General features: G+C 52.1%; 1 protein-coding gene across 1 annotated transcript in view; it reads left to right on the top strand.

The window, feature by feature from the left end:
• SSC5D (scavenger receptor cysteine rich family member with 5 domains) overlaps window positions 1-17,191 on the top strand; it is a 30,338-nt gene extending 13,147 nt beyond the window's left edge. The window contains exons 13-14 of the mRNA XM_030819578.1: window positions 11,071-11,232; window positions 15,295-17,191. Of these exons, the coding sequence (XP_030675438.1) occupies window positions 11,071-11,232; window positions 15,295-17,105 (1,973 nt within the window). The 3' untranslated portion in view covers window positions 17,106-17,191. The remainder of the gene's footprint in view (window positions 1-11,070; window positions 11,233-15,294) is intronic.

Genomic DNA, 17,191 nt, shown 5'->3' with positions numbered 1-17,191 from the left:
GGGGCCTGATTGGGGTGGCCATGGGGGGCCTCCATAAACCTCCATTCGCTTCCCTGCAGGGTTTCCAGAAAGACACTTCTCAATGAGCTGGCTGAGGCCTCGGGGTACCCCGGAAAGATTTCCCTTGGCTCCTGAGACCCTAAACACATTACCTCCTTGGGCTCAATGGTGACACTTCTTCAGAGCCAAGGACACCATCTAAGAGATGAGACTAAGCTCAGCAATCCTGAGTCCATGGCCCTCCTGTAAGCCACACAATATGCAAGCCTGGGGCCTTTAGTCAAACCCACAACCAAGGGCCACACTGTCATCACATCATCGTCCCCACCCCAGCTCCCCCAGAGCAAAAGAAACCTTACCCATTCTTGAAGCTCACGCTCTGGTCTGGGTCTGGTATGACTCAGACAGAGGTGGGGACTCCTGGAGTGCAGCTTCTCTCCTTACCCTGGCCGTCCCCTCCCTCTGGCCAGCAGAATCAGCCTCCAAGGCCACAGCTCCGTCCCCCTCTGCTCTGTGGCCTCTGTCTCGCTGTTGCAGCGCCTTCCACACCTGGGACCACACCTGGGACCTTGCCCCGCTTTGGCCCCCACATTCTTCTGCCTTTTTCTTTGCCTGTCTTCCTTGTATCCCCATCTCTCAGGGTCCCTGTGAATCCATCTCTGCTCCTGTTTTTCACTCGCTGTTGGTCTCTTTTTCTTGCATTACCCATTTCTCACCCTCATCATCTCTATCTCTGTATTGCCTGGGATGGAGTGCAGTGGTGTGATGTCAGCTCACTGCAGCCTTGACTGCCCAGGCTGAAGCGATCCTCCTGCCTCAGTCTCCTGAGAAGCTGGGACTACAGATGTGCACCACCACACCCGGCTCATTTTTAATTTTTGTAGAGACGGGCTCACTATGTTGCCCAGGCTGGTCTCAAACTCCTGAGCTCAGGCGATCCTCCTGTCTCACTCTCCCAAAGTGCTGGGCTTATGTCTGGGCTTAAACGCGGGAGCCACCACGCCTGGCCTCACTCCATTTTCCATGGTCAAATTCTCTATCTTTTCTTCTCTGTGCCAATCTCTTTTTTCCTTTCATTTTCAATTTCTCATGCTCATCTTTATGCCATATTTTTTTCATGGTAATTTCTTTTGCTCTCTCTCTCACCATCTTTCTCATTTTTTTTCTTTCGTGGTCAGTTTCATATTTCCATTTCTTTTTCCCTATGTCTTTCTTTTTCAATTTCTCACCCTCATTACCTCTATTTTTCACTCCAGTTTTTGTGGTCAGTTTCTCTTTATTTTTTTCTCCCTTGTCCTTCTGTCTTTTTGTTTCATTATCAGTTTCACACTCTCATCATCTCTGTTTCTCACCTAGTTTTTCCTGGTCAATTTATCTGTCTTTCCCCCTCAGTCTTTCACTTTTCTTTCAGATCTCACCTTCACCACCTCTGTTTCTCACTCCATTTTTCATGGTAAATTTCTCTCTCTCTTTTTTGAGACAGAGTCTTGTTCTGTTGCCCAGGCTGAAGTGCAGTGGTGTGATCTCAGCTCACTGCAGCCTTGAACTCCCAGGCTCAGGTGATCCTCCCACCTCAGCCTCCTGAATAGCTGGGATTACAGATGCACACCACCATGCCTGGCTAATTTTTGTTTGAGATGGAGTCTTGCTGTGTTGCCCAGGCTGGAGTGCAGTGGCGTGGTCTTGGCTCACTGCAACCTCCGCCTCCTGGGTTCAAGTGATTCTCCTGCCTCAGCCTCCTGAATAGCTGGGATAACAGGCACCCACCACCACGCCCGGCTAATTTTTGTATTTTTAGTAGAGACGGGGTTTCACCATGTTGACCAGGCTGGTCTCAGACTCCTGACCTCGTGATCCTCCTGCCTCAGCCTCCCAAAGTGCTGGGATTACAGGCATGAGCCACCGCTCCCGGCCTGATTTTTTGTCGAGATGGGTTCTCACTATGTTGGCCAGGCTGGTCTCAAACACCTGGGCTCAAGTCATCGGCTCGCTGTGGCCTCCGAAAGTGCTGGAATTGCAGGCGGGAGCCACCGGGCCCAACCTGTTTCTGTGCCTTCCGTCCTCTTGTCTTTCACTTTCAGTTCTCAGCTTCGCCACCTGCTTCTCACTCCATTTTTCACGGTCGGTTTTTCTATGATCACCTCACACTCTCATCATCTCCATTTCTCACTGCGTTCCCTCCCCAGGCCCAGGGCTGGGCTATCTTTTCCTTTGTCTCTTACGGTTGTTTTCTGAGTCTCCGTCTCCCGCGCCTTCCCTGCGGTCTCCTGCGTGCTCTCTTCTCTCTGCCCCTCGTTTCTCTCATGGTCAGCCCCCTTCCCTCCGTTTCTGTCTCCCGCGGGCTCCTCTGTCCGTTTCTCACCGTCCCCGCCGCCCTCGCCGCTCCCTCACGGGAGGTTTCACTCCCCACCTAAGGGGCAGCGTTTCTGTCCTCCCTCTGTGCCCGTCGCAGTCGCTCTATCTGCGTCTTCTCCCTCCATTCCACTCTCCCGTCCTGCTCGCCATCTGGGACTGCCAGGGTTTCTCCCTCTGTCGCCCCGCGCCCCGTACCTGTGCCCTCCTGAGAGGCCCAAGCCTCCCGCTCCCGCCGGAAGGTCTCGCCGCAAGCGTCCTTTCCCGCCTTTTTTTTCTGGCGCTCAGCACGCATGTGCAGGCGCGGTGGGCCCGGGAATGGAGGGACGGGACGGGGCAGGCGTTCATTTGCCTCGCACCTCGTGACGTCGCAGGCGCGCTGCGCCTCCTGATTGGCCAGCCGGCGCATCGCCAGTGGTAATAATAGCCCGGCGAAGGGCAACCAAGCCCCAAGAAGCGGGCCTTGAGGTGGGGAAAGGGAGGGAGGAAGCAGGCCCTGGAGGCGCCGTGACTTGGGGGTGGGTGGGCTCCAGTTGTGAGTTAAAGCTATCATTCCGTTTCCGGAGCCAGAAGCGGGAGCTCCGAGAGGTGATGCTCCTCGTTCAAGGACTGCCAGGGTTGCAGCGCCTCCCTAGCCCATAGCGCCCCCTCGTGGTGGAGGCGGGCACGTGCTGGGCACGGCTGCTGCGGAGACGGCGGGTCCGGCCTCGGGACCCCTCCCGTAGGGTAGGGAGGCAGCCAACGAGCAGAAATAAATGCAGAATTACATACTGCGCCGGTGAAATGAAAAGACAGCCATGTGTGCAGCCTTATCAATAGGAAGACTTGGAGGCGTATGCTGGGTGGGGTGGGAGACAAGGCAGGCATGCATTCTTAGCTTCAGGAGCAATGTAACCTTGAAAAAGTGACTTCTTCTCTTTGAGTCCCTGTTTCTTATTTATATTGTTTTATTTATTTATGTATTTATGTATGTATGTATGTATTCGTTTATTTATTTATTGAGACGGAGTCTCGCTCTGTCACCCAGGCTGGAGTGCAGTGGCGTTATCTCAGCTCACTGCAACCTCTGCCTCCTGGGTTTAAACGATTCTCCTGCCGCAGCCTCCCGAGTAGCTGGAATTACAGGCGCCCGCCACCACACCCGGCTAATTTTTGTATTTTTAGTAGAGACGGGGTTTCACCATGTTGGCCACGCTGGTCTCAAACCCGACCTCGTGATCCACTCGCCTCGGCCTCCCAAAGTGCTGAGATTACAGGCGTGAGCCACCGCGCCCGGCCACCCGTTTCTCTGGAAAAAAAAATGGGGCGCCAGGGTTGTTGGAAAGGTGGAAGGAGAGCTCACCTAGTCTGTGCTGGGCATGCATGACCCCAACTGCAGGCCATAGGAACTGTCGCTACACCTGTGTTTCAGATGGGGTTAAAAAGTGAGGCTCAGAGAAGCTTAACTTAGGAGCCACGATTATAATCTGTTTTAAGTGATTTCACACGTTTTGCTCCTGGGATTGGGAACCATGTATGCTGAAATAGAAGCACGAGTCTGGAGTCCGACTCTCCTACCAGGTTCCAATCATGGTTCCAACCCGGATTAGAACTAGTTGGGTGACTGCAGGCCCCAATTCAATGAGCAAAATGTGTGTGAAATTGTTTAAAACCGCGGAGTATTGCTTGTTAGGGTTATTTGCTGAAAATGAACAACAGCTGCAGGATTCCAGGGAAGGAGTGATTATTTGTAGCAGAGAAATCAAGGAAACCTCACAGGGGAGATGGTATTATTTCATCAGCAGACCACAAGGAGAAATGAATTCTCAGAGAAGCAAAGGGTGGGATAAATTTGCATTGCCAGAAATTTTCATCAGTGTTACCCATCTCTGCTAGACTTTAAGCTCTGTGAAAGGTCTGTATCTATTTCGATTGCTACCATAATACATCGCCACAAATTTAGTGGTTTAAAACAATGCAGACTTATTATCTTGCAGTTTTGTAGGTCAAAAGTCAGACTCGCTTAGTGGGCTAAGATCAAAGTGCCAGCAGGGTGGTTCCCTTTGGAAGGCTCTAGGGGAGAGCCTTTTCCAGCTTCTAGAGGCCACCTGAATTCCTCGGCTTGTGGCTCCATCCCCCATCATCAAAGCCAGCAACATTGCATCTCTCTGACCTTTCCTCTGCCTTCGTATTTTTCTCTCTCACTGTGGCTTGAAAGATTCTCTGATTTTATTTATTTATTTATGAGACAGTCTCACTCTGTCGCCCAGGCTGGAGTGCAGTGGTGTGATCTTGGCTCACTGCAGCCTCTGCTGCCCAGGTTCAAGCAATTCTCATGCCTCAGCCTCCTGAGTAGCTGGGATTACAGGCGTGTGCCACCACTCCCGACTAATTTTTGTATTTTTAGTAGAGATGAAGTTTCACCACGTTAGCCAGGCTGGTCTCGAACTCCTGACCTCAGGTGATCTGCCCGCCTCGGTCACCCAAAGTGCTGGGATTACAGGCGTGAGCCACCGGCACCCAGCCAGTTCTCTGAGTTTAAGGACTTAGATTGGGGCCACTTGGCTAATCAGGATAATTTCTCCATTTCAAGGTCTGGACCCTTAATTACATCCACAAGTCCCCTTTTGCCACGTAAAGTAACATATTCACAGTTTCTGTGGATTGGGGCACACGCATCTTTGGGCGAGGAGCATATTATCTTGTCTATCATGGATCTGTCTGGAATCCCTAGTATCTAGGGCAGTGCTTGAAACTCAGTAGTTAATTTTTATGTTATTTGTTAAACAAATGAATGAACAAATGAGAGATGGCAGCGTAAGTCTAGAGAGATACCAGAGATGAGATTGGAGGCCTGTGGAGTTTGGATTTTTTTTTTTTTTGAGATGGAGTCTCGCTCTGTTGCCCAGGCTGGAGTGCAGTGGCGTGATCTCGGCTCACTGCAAGCTCCGCCTCCCGGGTTCACACCATTCTCCTGCCTCAGCTTCCTGAGTAGCTGGGACTACAGGCGCCCACCACCATGCCTGGCTAATTTTTTGTATTTTCAGTAGAGACGGGGTTTCGCTGTGTTAGCCAGGATGGTCTCGATCTCCTGACCTCGTGATCCGCCCGCCTCGGCCTCCCAAAGTGCTGGGATTACAGGCGTGAGCCACCGTGCCCAGCCGGAGTTTGGATTTTTACGAAGCAGCATTTCTTCAGGCTTCCTGGATGATGGAATTTGGAGACACAGACATCAGTTCATGTGTCAAATGCCTGCTGTGTGACAGAGCATGTACTAACTACTGGGAGGTAGTGTTAGGGAGCAAAGCAGGGGAAGGGGCAGGGGAGACTGAGGGTTGCAATTTAAAATAGGATGGACAGGCGTGGTGGCTCACGCCTGTAATCCCAGCACTTCGGGAGGCTGAGGCAGAGGGATAGCTTGAACCCAGGAGTTCAAGACCAGCCTGGCCAACATGGCGAAACCCTGTCTCTACTAAAAATACAAAAAAATTAGCCTGGTGTGGTGGTGCATGCCTATAATCCCAGCTACTCGGGAGGCTGAGGCAGGAGAATCGCTTGAACCTGGGAGGTGGAGGCCGCAGCGAGCCAAGATTGTGCCACTGTACTCCAGCCTGGGCGACAGAGACTGTCTCAAAAAAAAAAAATAAATAAAAATAAAATAAAATAAAAAATTCACGAAGCAGGGGCGTGCTCCTGTAGTCCCAGCTACCCGGGAGGTTGAGGCAGAAGAATCACTTCGGCCCTGGAGGTTGAGGCTGTAGTAAGCCATGGTCAAGCCACTGCACTGAAGCCTGGGTGAGTGAGACCCCGTCTTAAAAAAAAAAAAAAAAAAAAAAAAAAAAAGATGGTTAAGAGACATCTTACGGGCCAGGCGCGGTGGCTCACTCTAGTCCCAGCACTTTGGCAGGCTGAGGCAGGTGGATCACCTGAGGTCGGGAGTTCCAGACCAGCCTGGCCAACATGGTGAAATCCCGTCTCTACTAGAAATGCAAAAAATTAGCTGGGCGTGGTGGCGGGCGCCTGTAGTCTCAGCTACTCGGGAGGCTGAGGCAGGAGAATAGCGTGAACCCAGGAGGCGGAGGTTGCAGTGAGCTGAGATCGCGCCACTGCACTCCAGCCTGGGTGTCAGAGCAAGACTCCGTCTCAAAAAAAAAGAGACATCTTACTAAGAAGGTGCCATTTAAGTGAGAAGGCCCTGAGGCCCTGAGGTGGGTGCATGCTCTGCAGGTTTTAGAAATAGCAACAAGGTGGATGGGGCTGGAGCGGAGTGTTGGCTGGAAACGGCGGCAGCGGGGGAGATGGGGAATGGACTGTAGGAGCCAGTGTGGATGCAGGGAGCCCGGGAGGTCCAGGGGAGAGTGACAGTGGCTCTGATCAGGGTGGCAGTGGAGACCAAGACAGATGTGGATGTATTCAAGCCATATTCTGGGGGTTGAGCTGATGGAGCTGAGTGATGGGTTGGGGATGGTGAGGAGAGGGAGGCAGGGAACGGGTACCTTTTACCAGGTCGGGGAGCTCTGTGAGGTGGGGCACAGCAGCCAGAGTGGGGATATCAGGAGATATTAGCTGTGCATCCTGGAGGTCCAGGGAGCGCCTGGGCTGAGGATATAACTTAGCGAGATGGGATTTGAAGCTGTGGGAGTGGGTGTGACTGCACAGATAGACAGCTGTGTCTAATGTAGTTCCCGCCACTGCCAGCTGGGAAGCCGGGGGGACCCGTGCATGGGGTATCGCCGGAGGTTTATCACCCTATGAGGTCATGCAGGAGAAGAGGATCCAGGACTAAATATGAGATTAACTTTAGAGGTTGGAAGATGATGAGGATAATGGTAGCTACTATTTTATTGTGTGCTCTCCATGTGCCAGGCGCTGTTCAAAATGCATCCTGTGGTTAAACTCCCTTCCTCCCCATGCAGCCTTGTGAGATGAGTCCTATCCTTAGCTTGATTTTACAGATAAGCAAACTGAGGTACGGAGAGGTCAGGATTGCAAAAGGCTGAACTTGGATTCAAACTCCAGATTCCACACCCTTAATGGCTCTAGCCATGGAGAGTGGGAAGGACAGAATTAGCTCTGTAGAATCCAGGGAGCATACAGCAGGGATGGTCTCATCCACAGGGGATGGGAGAGGCCTCCTGAGGGCATGGCCTTTGGACTAACTCCTAAAGGATGAATGAAGGCTTGCCAGGGAAGGAAGGGGTGAGACTTGGGAGATACGTATCCAGAGGGAAAGAGAACCATTTAGAACCAGGTAGATCTGCTGGGATCTGGAGCTTGATGCTGTCCCTTAGCTGTGTTACCCCAAGAAAGTTTCTTGCCATCTCTGGGCGTCAATTTGGCCATCTGTGTGAATCAGCAGCCTCCCCAGCCACCCTCTCCCCATAAGACCAGCAAAAATGACGCTGTCTGACAGCATGAAGGCTGTAGGATAAAGGTGTGAGTGAGAATCCCCATGCACTTAGCAGGGCAGGTTTGCAGTATCTAAGAAGATACACCTGCTTCCACACAGCAATTCCACAACGAGGTGTCGAGAAATTCTCGCTCATGAGCCTGAGGACATGGGCACAAAGAGTTCACTGAAGCCATATTTGTGACAGCAAAACACTAGGAGTAACCTAAATGCCCGTCAACAGGAGCATAGATTAATACCCAGCTGTATATCCATGCAATCAAATAGTATGCAGAGGTTCACAGAATGAGCCAGAGTTATGTGTATCTTTTTATTCTTTTTTTTTTTCTGAGATGGAGTCTCACGCCTGTAATCCCAGCACTTTGGGAGGCTGAGGCAGGTGGATCACCTGAAGCTAGGAGTTTGAGACCAGCCTGGCCAACATGGCTAAACACTGTCTCAACTAAAAATACAAAAAAATTAGCTGGGCATGGTGGCAGGTGCCTGTAATCCCAGTTACTAGGGAGGCTGAGGCAGGAGAATGGCTTGAACCTGGGAGGCAGAGGCTGCAGTGAGCCGAGATCTTGCCATTGCACTGGGCAACAAGAGCGAAACTCCGTCTCAAAAAAAGAAAAAAAAGAAGTATGCATATGAGAATGAGAAACCAGATTTCTGACAGTGCATTCTGAGATTACACAGGAGGCTGCCATTTTAAAAGGAAGAGGGCTTCAATTTGTGTTCTTTTTTTTTGTTTTTGTGACAGTCTTGCTCTGTCACCCAGGCTGGAGTGCAGTGGCATGATCACAGCTCACTGCAACCTCTGCCTCCAGGGCTCAAGCGATTCTCATGCCTCAGCCACCCAATGAGCTGGGACTACTGGTGTGCGCCACCACACCTGGCTAATCTTTGTAATTTTTAGTAGAGACGGGGTTTCAACATGTTGGCCAGGCTGGTTCTGAACTCCTGGGCTCAAGTGATCCACCTGCCTTGGCCTCCCAAAGTGCTGGGATTACAGGCGTGAGCCACCGTTCCCAGCTTGATTTGTGTTCTTCATGGAGTCTTCCTAAAACCCAGCATCTTGAAAATACATCTTTTTTTTTTTTTTTTAGATGGAATTTTGCTCTTGTCCCCCAGGCTGGAGTGCAGTGACGTGATCTTGGCTCACTGCAACTTCCGCCTCCCACGTTCAAGTGATTTTCCCGCCTCAGCCTCCTGAGTAGCTGGGATTACAGGTGCCCGCCACCATGCCCAGCTAATTTTTGTATTTTTCGTAGAGACAGGGTTTCACCATGTTGGCCAGGCTGGTCTTGAACTCCTGACCTCAGGTGATCTTCCTTCCTCGATGTCTCAAAGTGCTGGGATTACAGGCATGAGCCACCATGCCCGGCCATTACCACTAATGGTTTTTCAGGTTTCCTAATGGGTATGGTTATCTGGTAGGATTTTATAGCTACCCTTTTAAGGTGTCTAATAGAAATGGAAAGGTATTTGATTAAGAATGGTTAATAATACGAAGGCATGACTGAGGTGTCTGCTGTGCCTGGCATCAGGGTGAAATTTGACCCTTGTTCTATCAGCATGCAGTGTGTTAGCAGGTAACACAGCAAGGATTTCTGTAATTGGGACCGCTAGCCACAGAGCTCAAGGCGACATCGGTGAACTTGCCCAAGGTCTTGGACACTGCCCTTCTGCCTGGTTTTGCGTTTGGAATGAGACAACATCCTAACGGGCTCAGTTGGGTAGGAGATGAAGAGGAAGGGAATTCCGGGTGGGGGCGGCGGCATGAGCAGAGGCTGGGAGGTGTGAAAAGCCTGCGCGTTGTGGTCGTTCCAAGTGTTTTGCTGTCACAAATATGGCTGCCGTGAAGTCCTTGTACCCACGTCCCCAGGCTCATGGGCAAGGATTTCTCAGCACCTCCTTGTGGAATTGCTTGTGGAAGCAGGCATGTCTCCCTAAACACTGCAAACCTGCCCTCCTAACTCAAGGTCAGGGTCCAGCGTGAGCAGAGCGTTGTGTGGGACGAGACGACGCTGGAGAAGGTGGCAGGGGCTGGTGATGAAGGAAGATGGTGTCTGTGGGGCTCATGCTGTGGGCTGTGGGGACTCATGGAAGAGTTTAGGCTGGAAAGGGGCAGGTGTCTGCCAGTGTTTAAGAGCCTCCAGGGTCAGTGTGGGGGGGCCAAGGTCTCAGGGGAAGTTGGTTTGATGATTCAGATAAGAACAACCACGGCAATGAGTATGGAGTGTTCTGTTTGGGTGACGGAAATGTTCTTAATTTTGATTGTGGCGATGGTCACACAACCTTGTGACTGTGCTAAAAAAACCACTCAATTGCACATTTTAAGTTGATGAATTGCATGATATGTGAATTATATCTCAAGAAAGCTGTTGTTGAGGCCGGGCACGGTGGCTCACACTTGCAGCTCACTTTGGGAGGCTGAGGCAGGAGAATCACTTGACCCCGGGAGGCAGAGGTTGCAGTGAGCCGATATTGCGCCACTGTACTCCGTCCTGGGTGGCAGAGTGAGACTTTGTCTCAAAAAAAATAGAAAAGAGAGCTGTTGTTCTTATAAAGCTAGGACTGAATTATCATTCTATTCTCCCTAAATAAAATGGCATATATATGTATATATATATTATACATTTATATGTTATATAAAATTGCTATTATATAGAGATTAAGTGCATTCGGCCAAAAAAAAAAAAAAAAAAAAAGGAAAAATAGTATTAGAGAGATGTTCCAGGTGGTTAATTAATAAAGATATTATGGTTTTTCCCTCACTAGGGCAGGAGCCTTGGGGAATTAAAACAACAAATTCCTTTTTTTTTGTTTGTTTTTTGAGATGGTGTCTCACTCTGTTGCCCAGGCTGGAGTGCAGTGGCACAATCTCGGCTCGCTGCAACCTCTGCCTCCCAGGTTCAAGTGATTCTCCTGTCTCAGCCTCCTGAGTAGCTGGGATTACAGGTGTGTGCCACCATGCCCAGCTAATTTTTTGTATATTTAGTACAGACGGGGTTTCTCCATGTTGGCCAGGCTGGCCTTGAACTCCTGACCTCAAGTGACCCGCCTGCCTCAGCCTCCCAAAGTGCTGGGATTACAAACTTGAGCCACCGCGCCCGGTCCAAATGCCCTTTATTTTATGTGCTAGTTTAGTGACAGGTTCCGTTGTTGGTAGCCAAAAACATCCCAGCTGAATGGAGAAGGTCTCCACAAGGTCAGGGAGGGCTGAAGTGGTGGTGCAGTTGAGACGGGATGATGCCTGAACTGGGGCTGGCCCAGGAGGAGAGAGACAGGGAGTCAAACTCAAAGGGAAGTTGGAAGACTCAGTCCTCTTCCCCATATCTCTCTAGGTGGCAAAGATGGTTACAAGCTTCCCTGGACGTGGGACACACCATCAGGAAGGGGCCTGGCTGAGGGGACCCCTACCGCAGGCAAACTAGGACCCACTCTTCGGGCTGGCGCCACCAGGAGCCCAGGCAGTCCTCCAACTCCAAGAGTCCATGGAGACACAGGTGAGACACGTGGCTGGGGTGAGGGGACTGGACGGTATTTGTCCTGGGGTAAAGAGACAGATTCCAGACTCCCCAGTGGAACCCTTACCCCAGAAAGACTCAGCAGAAATATACCCTAAAACAAGGGGTTATCGGCTGAGCGTGGTGGCTCATGCCTGTAATCACAGCACTTTGGGAGGCCGAGTTGGGAGGATTGCTTAAGCTTGGGAGTTTGAGAGCAGCCTGGGCAACATGGTGAACCCCCCAGGATATGAACATTAGCTGGGTGTGGTGGTGCACACCTGTGGTCCCAGCTGCTTGGGAGGCTGAGGCAGGAGGACCCCTTGAGCCTGGGTGCTCGAGGCTGTGGTTGTGCCACTGTATTCCAGCCTGGGTGCCAGAGCGAGACCTTGTCTCAAATAAAAACAAAAACAGAAAACCAAGAGGTTATTATCTAGACCACTGGTCATCAACTAGGGTCGATTTTGCCCCCAAGGGGCATTTGGCAATATCTGAAGATATTTTGGATTGTCATGGCAGGAAGTGAGAGGCTACCCATTGGCACCTGATCGGTAGAGGCCAGGGATGGTGATAAACATCCACAATGCACACAACATTCCCCATAATAAAGAACCACCCAGCCCTAAATGACAATAGTACCGAGGTTGAGAAACCCCAGCCTCGATGGCATAAGTCACTGTGACAAATAGGAAAATGATAGGAAACCCTAGATGAGAAAGAGGAAAAGATACAAACAGGTGATTCCCAGAAAAGGAAGCCCAAATGGCTGAGTGTATTTAGAAATGCCCACGCTCACCAGGAACCAGAAAATACAAACTAAAACAATGGCCAGCATGGAGGAGAATGAGAAAGGTGGGGATCATCAAGTGTGAGTGAGGATGTGGGGGACAGGCAACCCCACTGGACAGAGCTGTTTGATAAAGACAATCCAGCAGTATTTAGTAAAGTTAAGCGTGATTAGGCCGGGTGCGATGGCTGATGCCTGTTATCCCAGCACTTTGGGAGGCTGAGGCAGGCAGATCACGAGGTCAGGAGATCGAGACCATCCTGGCTAACACCGTGAAACCCCGTCTTTACTATCAATACAAAAAATTAGCCGGGCGTGGTGGCAGGCACCTATGGTCCCAGCTTCTCAGGAGGCTGAGTCAGGAGAATGGCGTGAACCCACGAGGCGGAGCTTGCAGTGAGTTGAGATCAGGCCACTGCACTCCAGCCTGGGCAACAGAGTGAGACTCCGTCTCAAAATAATAATAATAATAATAATAATAATAATAATAATAGTCAGGTGTGGTGGCAGGCGCCTGTAATCCCAGCTACTCGGGAGGCTGAGGCAGGAGAACTGCTTGAACCTGGGGGGCAGAGGTTGCAGTGAGCTGAGATCGCACCACTGCACTCCAGCCTGGGCAACAGAGAAAGACTCTGTTAAAAAAAAAAAAAAAAAAAAAAGAGACAGAGAGAAGAAGGGAGGAAGGGAGGAAGGGAATCTGCATGAGCTCCATGATGTAGATCTATAATGTTGCCCATTTCTCAGATGAGTGAAATTGAGGCACAGACATCAGTGACTGTGACATCAATAATTATGAGAGTGCTTATTCCATGCTAGACATCACGCTAAGCGCTTTGCACAACCACGATCTCCCTGAGTCCTTTTGACAGCTCTGCAAGGGAGATACGTTGATCATCCACAGTCTATAGCTGGGGAAGAAACTGAGATTCAAGCAGTGAAGTAACTTGGCCGTGGTCACCCAGTTAGGAAGCCATGCAGCTGGGGTTTAAACTCCAGCCTGCCTAACAGCCTGCCTTGAGCACAAGCCCTTTACTTAACCGCTTCTCCAATCCTGCAGACAAAAAACAAGGTGGGGAAGGAATGCGCCTGAAAGACCCTGCCCTGCAGGAACAAGTGGAAATCTGTAGATCTGTGTGGTTCAATACAGTAGCTACGAACACTGGGCATGGTGGCTCATGCCTGTAATCCCAGCACTTTGGGAGGCTGAGGCGGACAGATCACCTGAAGTCGGGGGTTCAAGACCAGCCTGAACAACATAGTGAAACCCCGTCTCTACTAAAAATACAAAAAAATTAGCTGGGCGTGGTGGCACATGCCTGTCATCCCAGCAACTCAGGAAGCTGAGGCAGGAGAATCACTTGAACCCAGGAGGTGGAGATTGCAGTGAGCCAAGATCGCGCCACTGCACTCCAGCCTGGGCAGCAACAATGAAACTCCGTCTCAAAAAAAAAAAAAAAAAAGTTAAACGAATTAACACTTTGAAAATGAAACATTTGCTGGGTGCAGTGGCCACGCCTGTAATCCCAGCACTTTGGGAGGCTGAGGTGGGCGGATCACGAGATCAGGAGATCGAGACTATCCTGGCTAACACAATGAAACCCCGTGTCTACTAAAAATACAAAAAATTAGCCGGACGTGGTGGCGAGCGCCTGTAGTCCCAGCTTCTCGGAAGGCTGAGGCAGGAGAATGGTGTGAACCCGGGAGGCAAAGCTGGCAGTGAGCCGAGATTGTGCCACTGCACTCCAGCCTGGGTGACAGAGTGAGACTCCGTCTCAAAAAAAAAAAAAAACAAAAAACAAACAAACAAAAAAAACAAACATTCAGTTTCTCATTCACACTGGCCGCATTTCAAGGGCTTGGTAGCCACATGTGGCCAGTGGCTACTGTATTGGCACGGTAGATCACAGCGCATTCCCATCACTGCAGACGTGGGATTTCATTGCCTAGACTCTATGTGCAAACAACTTGGGTTCAAGTCTTAGCCCTGCAACTTGCAAACTGTGTCTGTGTGACCTTGGGCGAGTCACCTGCCCTCTTGCCCTAATTTCTTCCATCTGTAAAATGGGGATAAAATTGGCACTCACTTGGAAGCCAGCCCCAGAAGAGGGTCAGGCTTCTCCTGCTACTCAGGCCCAGAATTTAAGGGGGTGCCCAAAACGCCAAAATCAAGATACACAATATCATAATACAGTATTTTAAAAAATGAAAATTAATGCCAAAAAAAACCCATGATGAACTCAGTATCAAAAATGTAACTGAAGGCCGGACGCAGTGGCTCACGCCTGTAATCCCAACACTTTGGGAGGCCCAGGCGGGCGGATCACGAGGTCAGGAGATCGAGACCATCCTGGCCAACACGGTGAAACCCCGTCTCTACTATAAATACAAAAAATTATCCAGGCGTAGGGGCGGGCGCCTGTAGTCCCAGCTACTCGGGAGGCTGAGGCAGGAGAATGGCGTGAACCCGGGAGGCGGAGCTTGCAGTGAGCCGAGATTGCGCCACTGCACTCCAGCCTGGGCGACAGAGCGAGACTCCGTCTCAAAAAAAAAAATAAATAAATAAAATAACTGAAGACAGGATCCTATCCGCCTCACTGGGCTCACCCTAATCCTGGCCCTGTTGGATCCTGTCTCTGGTTAAAATGTTAACTTTGGTTAACTGTGGATCTTTTGGATTAATTCTGATTGTTAAAAAATACTGCATAAAAACGCTTAAGCCCAGGAGCTCGAGGTGACAGTGAGCTATGATCTTGCCACCGCACTCCAGCCTAGGCGACACAGCCAGACTTTATCTTAAAAAATAAAAAATTCCATAAAAGTATTTATTTTGATTACTAAAATTACCCTTTGGAGCCCTCTTTGGTCTCCCTGCCTCCCCCGGCTCCCCACATCTCCCAGTCCCCTGCTGTCTCAGAATCCTCCCGTATGCTGCACGCTTCTGAGCACTCCCGCCCCCTCCCGCACCCCAGCACCCCCCCATCCCTCCCTCACCTCACCCTCCTGCACCCGCTCCCGCAAGCCGCGTGCCCCTCCGCATCCCCGAGTCCGGAGCATCCCCGCATCCTCCCGCAGCGGAGGCCGCCAGGTGGCGCCTGGAGACATCGGAGGACGTAGGGAGGAGGGGCCCTAGGGCCGGGTGAAGTCTGCCGGTGACCCATGACGTCTCGAGGCTCTGCGCCTTTCCATTGGTCGGCTCCTCGAGGGGCGGGGCGGGACGCGTGGTGGGCGGAGCCGGCTGACCTCAGACCGTCCGTCTGTCTTTCCTCCTCCTCCAGGTTCCCCGAGGAAACCGTGGCCCGAGCGCCGGCCACCGCGGCCCGCTGCGACCAAGACAGCGCCCCCAACCCCGTCCCCAGCTCCCTCCGCCTCTCCGGGACCCCCAGGCCCAGCTCTGACCTCTGACTCCAGTCCAGAGCTCACTCCCCACTCAGCCTTGACGTCCGAGGCGACCTCTGACCCTCCGGACACTTCATCACCCACCCCAGACCCGGCCTCCCGGACGAACCCCGACCTCATCTTGACAAGCCCTGACTTTGCTTTGTCCACCCCTGACTCCAGTGTGGTTCCCGCATTGACCCCGGAGCCCTCACCCACGCCCTTACCCACCTTGCCCAAAGAGCTGACCTCTGACCCTTCTACACCGTCGGAGGTGACTAGCCTTTCCCCTACCTCAGAACAGATCCCAGAATCTGACACAACCCCAGGTTTGGACACAACTCCATACTCCAGTACAGTATCAGAATATTCTAGATCCCCAGACCCCTCCCCAAGCCCTCACCCCACTACTACCCCTGATCCCACCATGACCCCTGACCCCACCACAACCCCTAACCCTACTGTGACCCCTCACTTCCCTACCACCACTCACCCCACCACGACCCCTCAACCCACCACCATCACTCACTCCACCATGATTCCTGACCCCACCACAACCCCTCACCCCACAACCCCTCACCCCACCACGACCCCTCATCCCACCACCACCACTCACTCCACCATGATTCTTGACCCCACCACAACCCCTCAACCCTTCACCACCGTGCAGCCCACCACGATCCCTCATCCCACCATGACCCCTCACCCCACCACAACCCCTCACCCCACCACGACTCCTGACCCCACCACGACCCCTCACCCCACCACGACTCCTGACCCCACCACGACCCCTCACCCCACCACGACTCCTGACCCCACCACAACCCCTCACCCCACCACAACCCCTCACCCCACCACAACTCCTGATCCCACCACGACCCCTTACCCCACCACGACTCCTGACCCCACCACGACCCCTCACCCCACCACGACTCCTGACCCCACCACGACCCCTCACCCCACCACAACTCCTGACCCTTTCTCAACCCCTATCATCACTGCTAAGTCCCTTCCAACCTCCTTGGGGACAGAACTCTCCTCTCCCACTCTAGCACCAACAGTCAAGCCCAGTCTGCATCCCCAGTTGACCTTCACAGCACCTGCCCCTCACACCTCCACATCCCAGATACCCACCCTAGAGCCCTCTCCAGCCTTGGAGTCCAGCCCCTCCAGGTCCTCCACAGCCACAAGCATGGACCCACTGTCCACTGGGGACTTCAAGCCACCCAGAAGCCAGAGCCCCAACCTAACCCCTCCACCCACCCATACCCCACACTCAGCCTCTGACCTCACTGTGTCCCCTGACCCCCTCCTTTCCCCCATAGCCCACCCCTTGGATCATCCTCCCCTTGACCCCCTCACCCTAGGGCCAACTCCTGGTCAGAGCCCAGGCCCCCATGGTCCATGTGTGGCCCCAACACCACCTGTAAGGGTCATGGCTTGTGAGCCACCTGCCCTGGTGGAGCTGGTGGCTGCTGTGAGGGATGTGGGTGGTCAGCTGCAGAGACTGACCCAGGTCGTGGAACAGGACCGGCAGGAGCGCCAAGCCCTGCTGCTGGGGCTGACGCAGCTGGTAGAGGCTGCCCGGGGTCTGGGGCAGCTGGGTGAGGCCGTGAAGAGACTGGCAGAGATGGCCTGGACCACCAGCGTGCCTGCACCAACCACCACTACCCCAGAGGAAGAAGAAAGACCTCTGAGGGGAGACGTGTGACCCTCTCCAGGATTTGAGGGGCTTCAGACACCCCCAACCAAAAAAAAAAACCCAAAGTATCTAATTAAAAACAAGGTGTGAATGGT

Source organism: Nomascus leucogenys, chromosome 10 (genome assembly GCF_006542625.1).
Source record: "Nomascus leucogenys isolate Asia chromosome 10, Asia_NLE_v1, whole genome shotgun sequence".
Taxonomy (NCBI): Eukaryota; Metazoa; Chordata; class Mammalia; order Primates; family Hylobatidae; genus Nomascus; species Nomascus leucogenys.
This window is presented reverse-complemented; position numbering and strand designations above follow the sequence as displayed.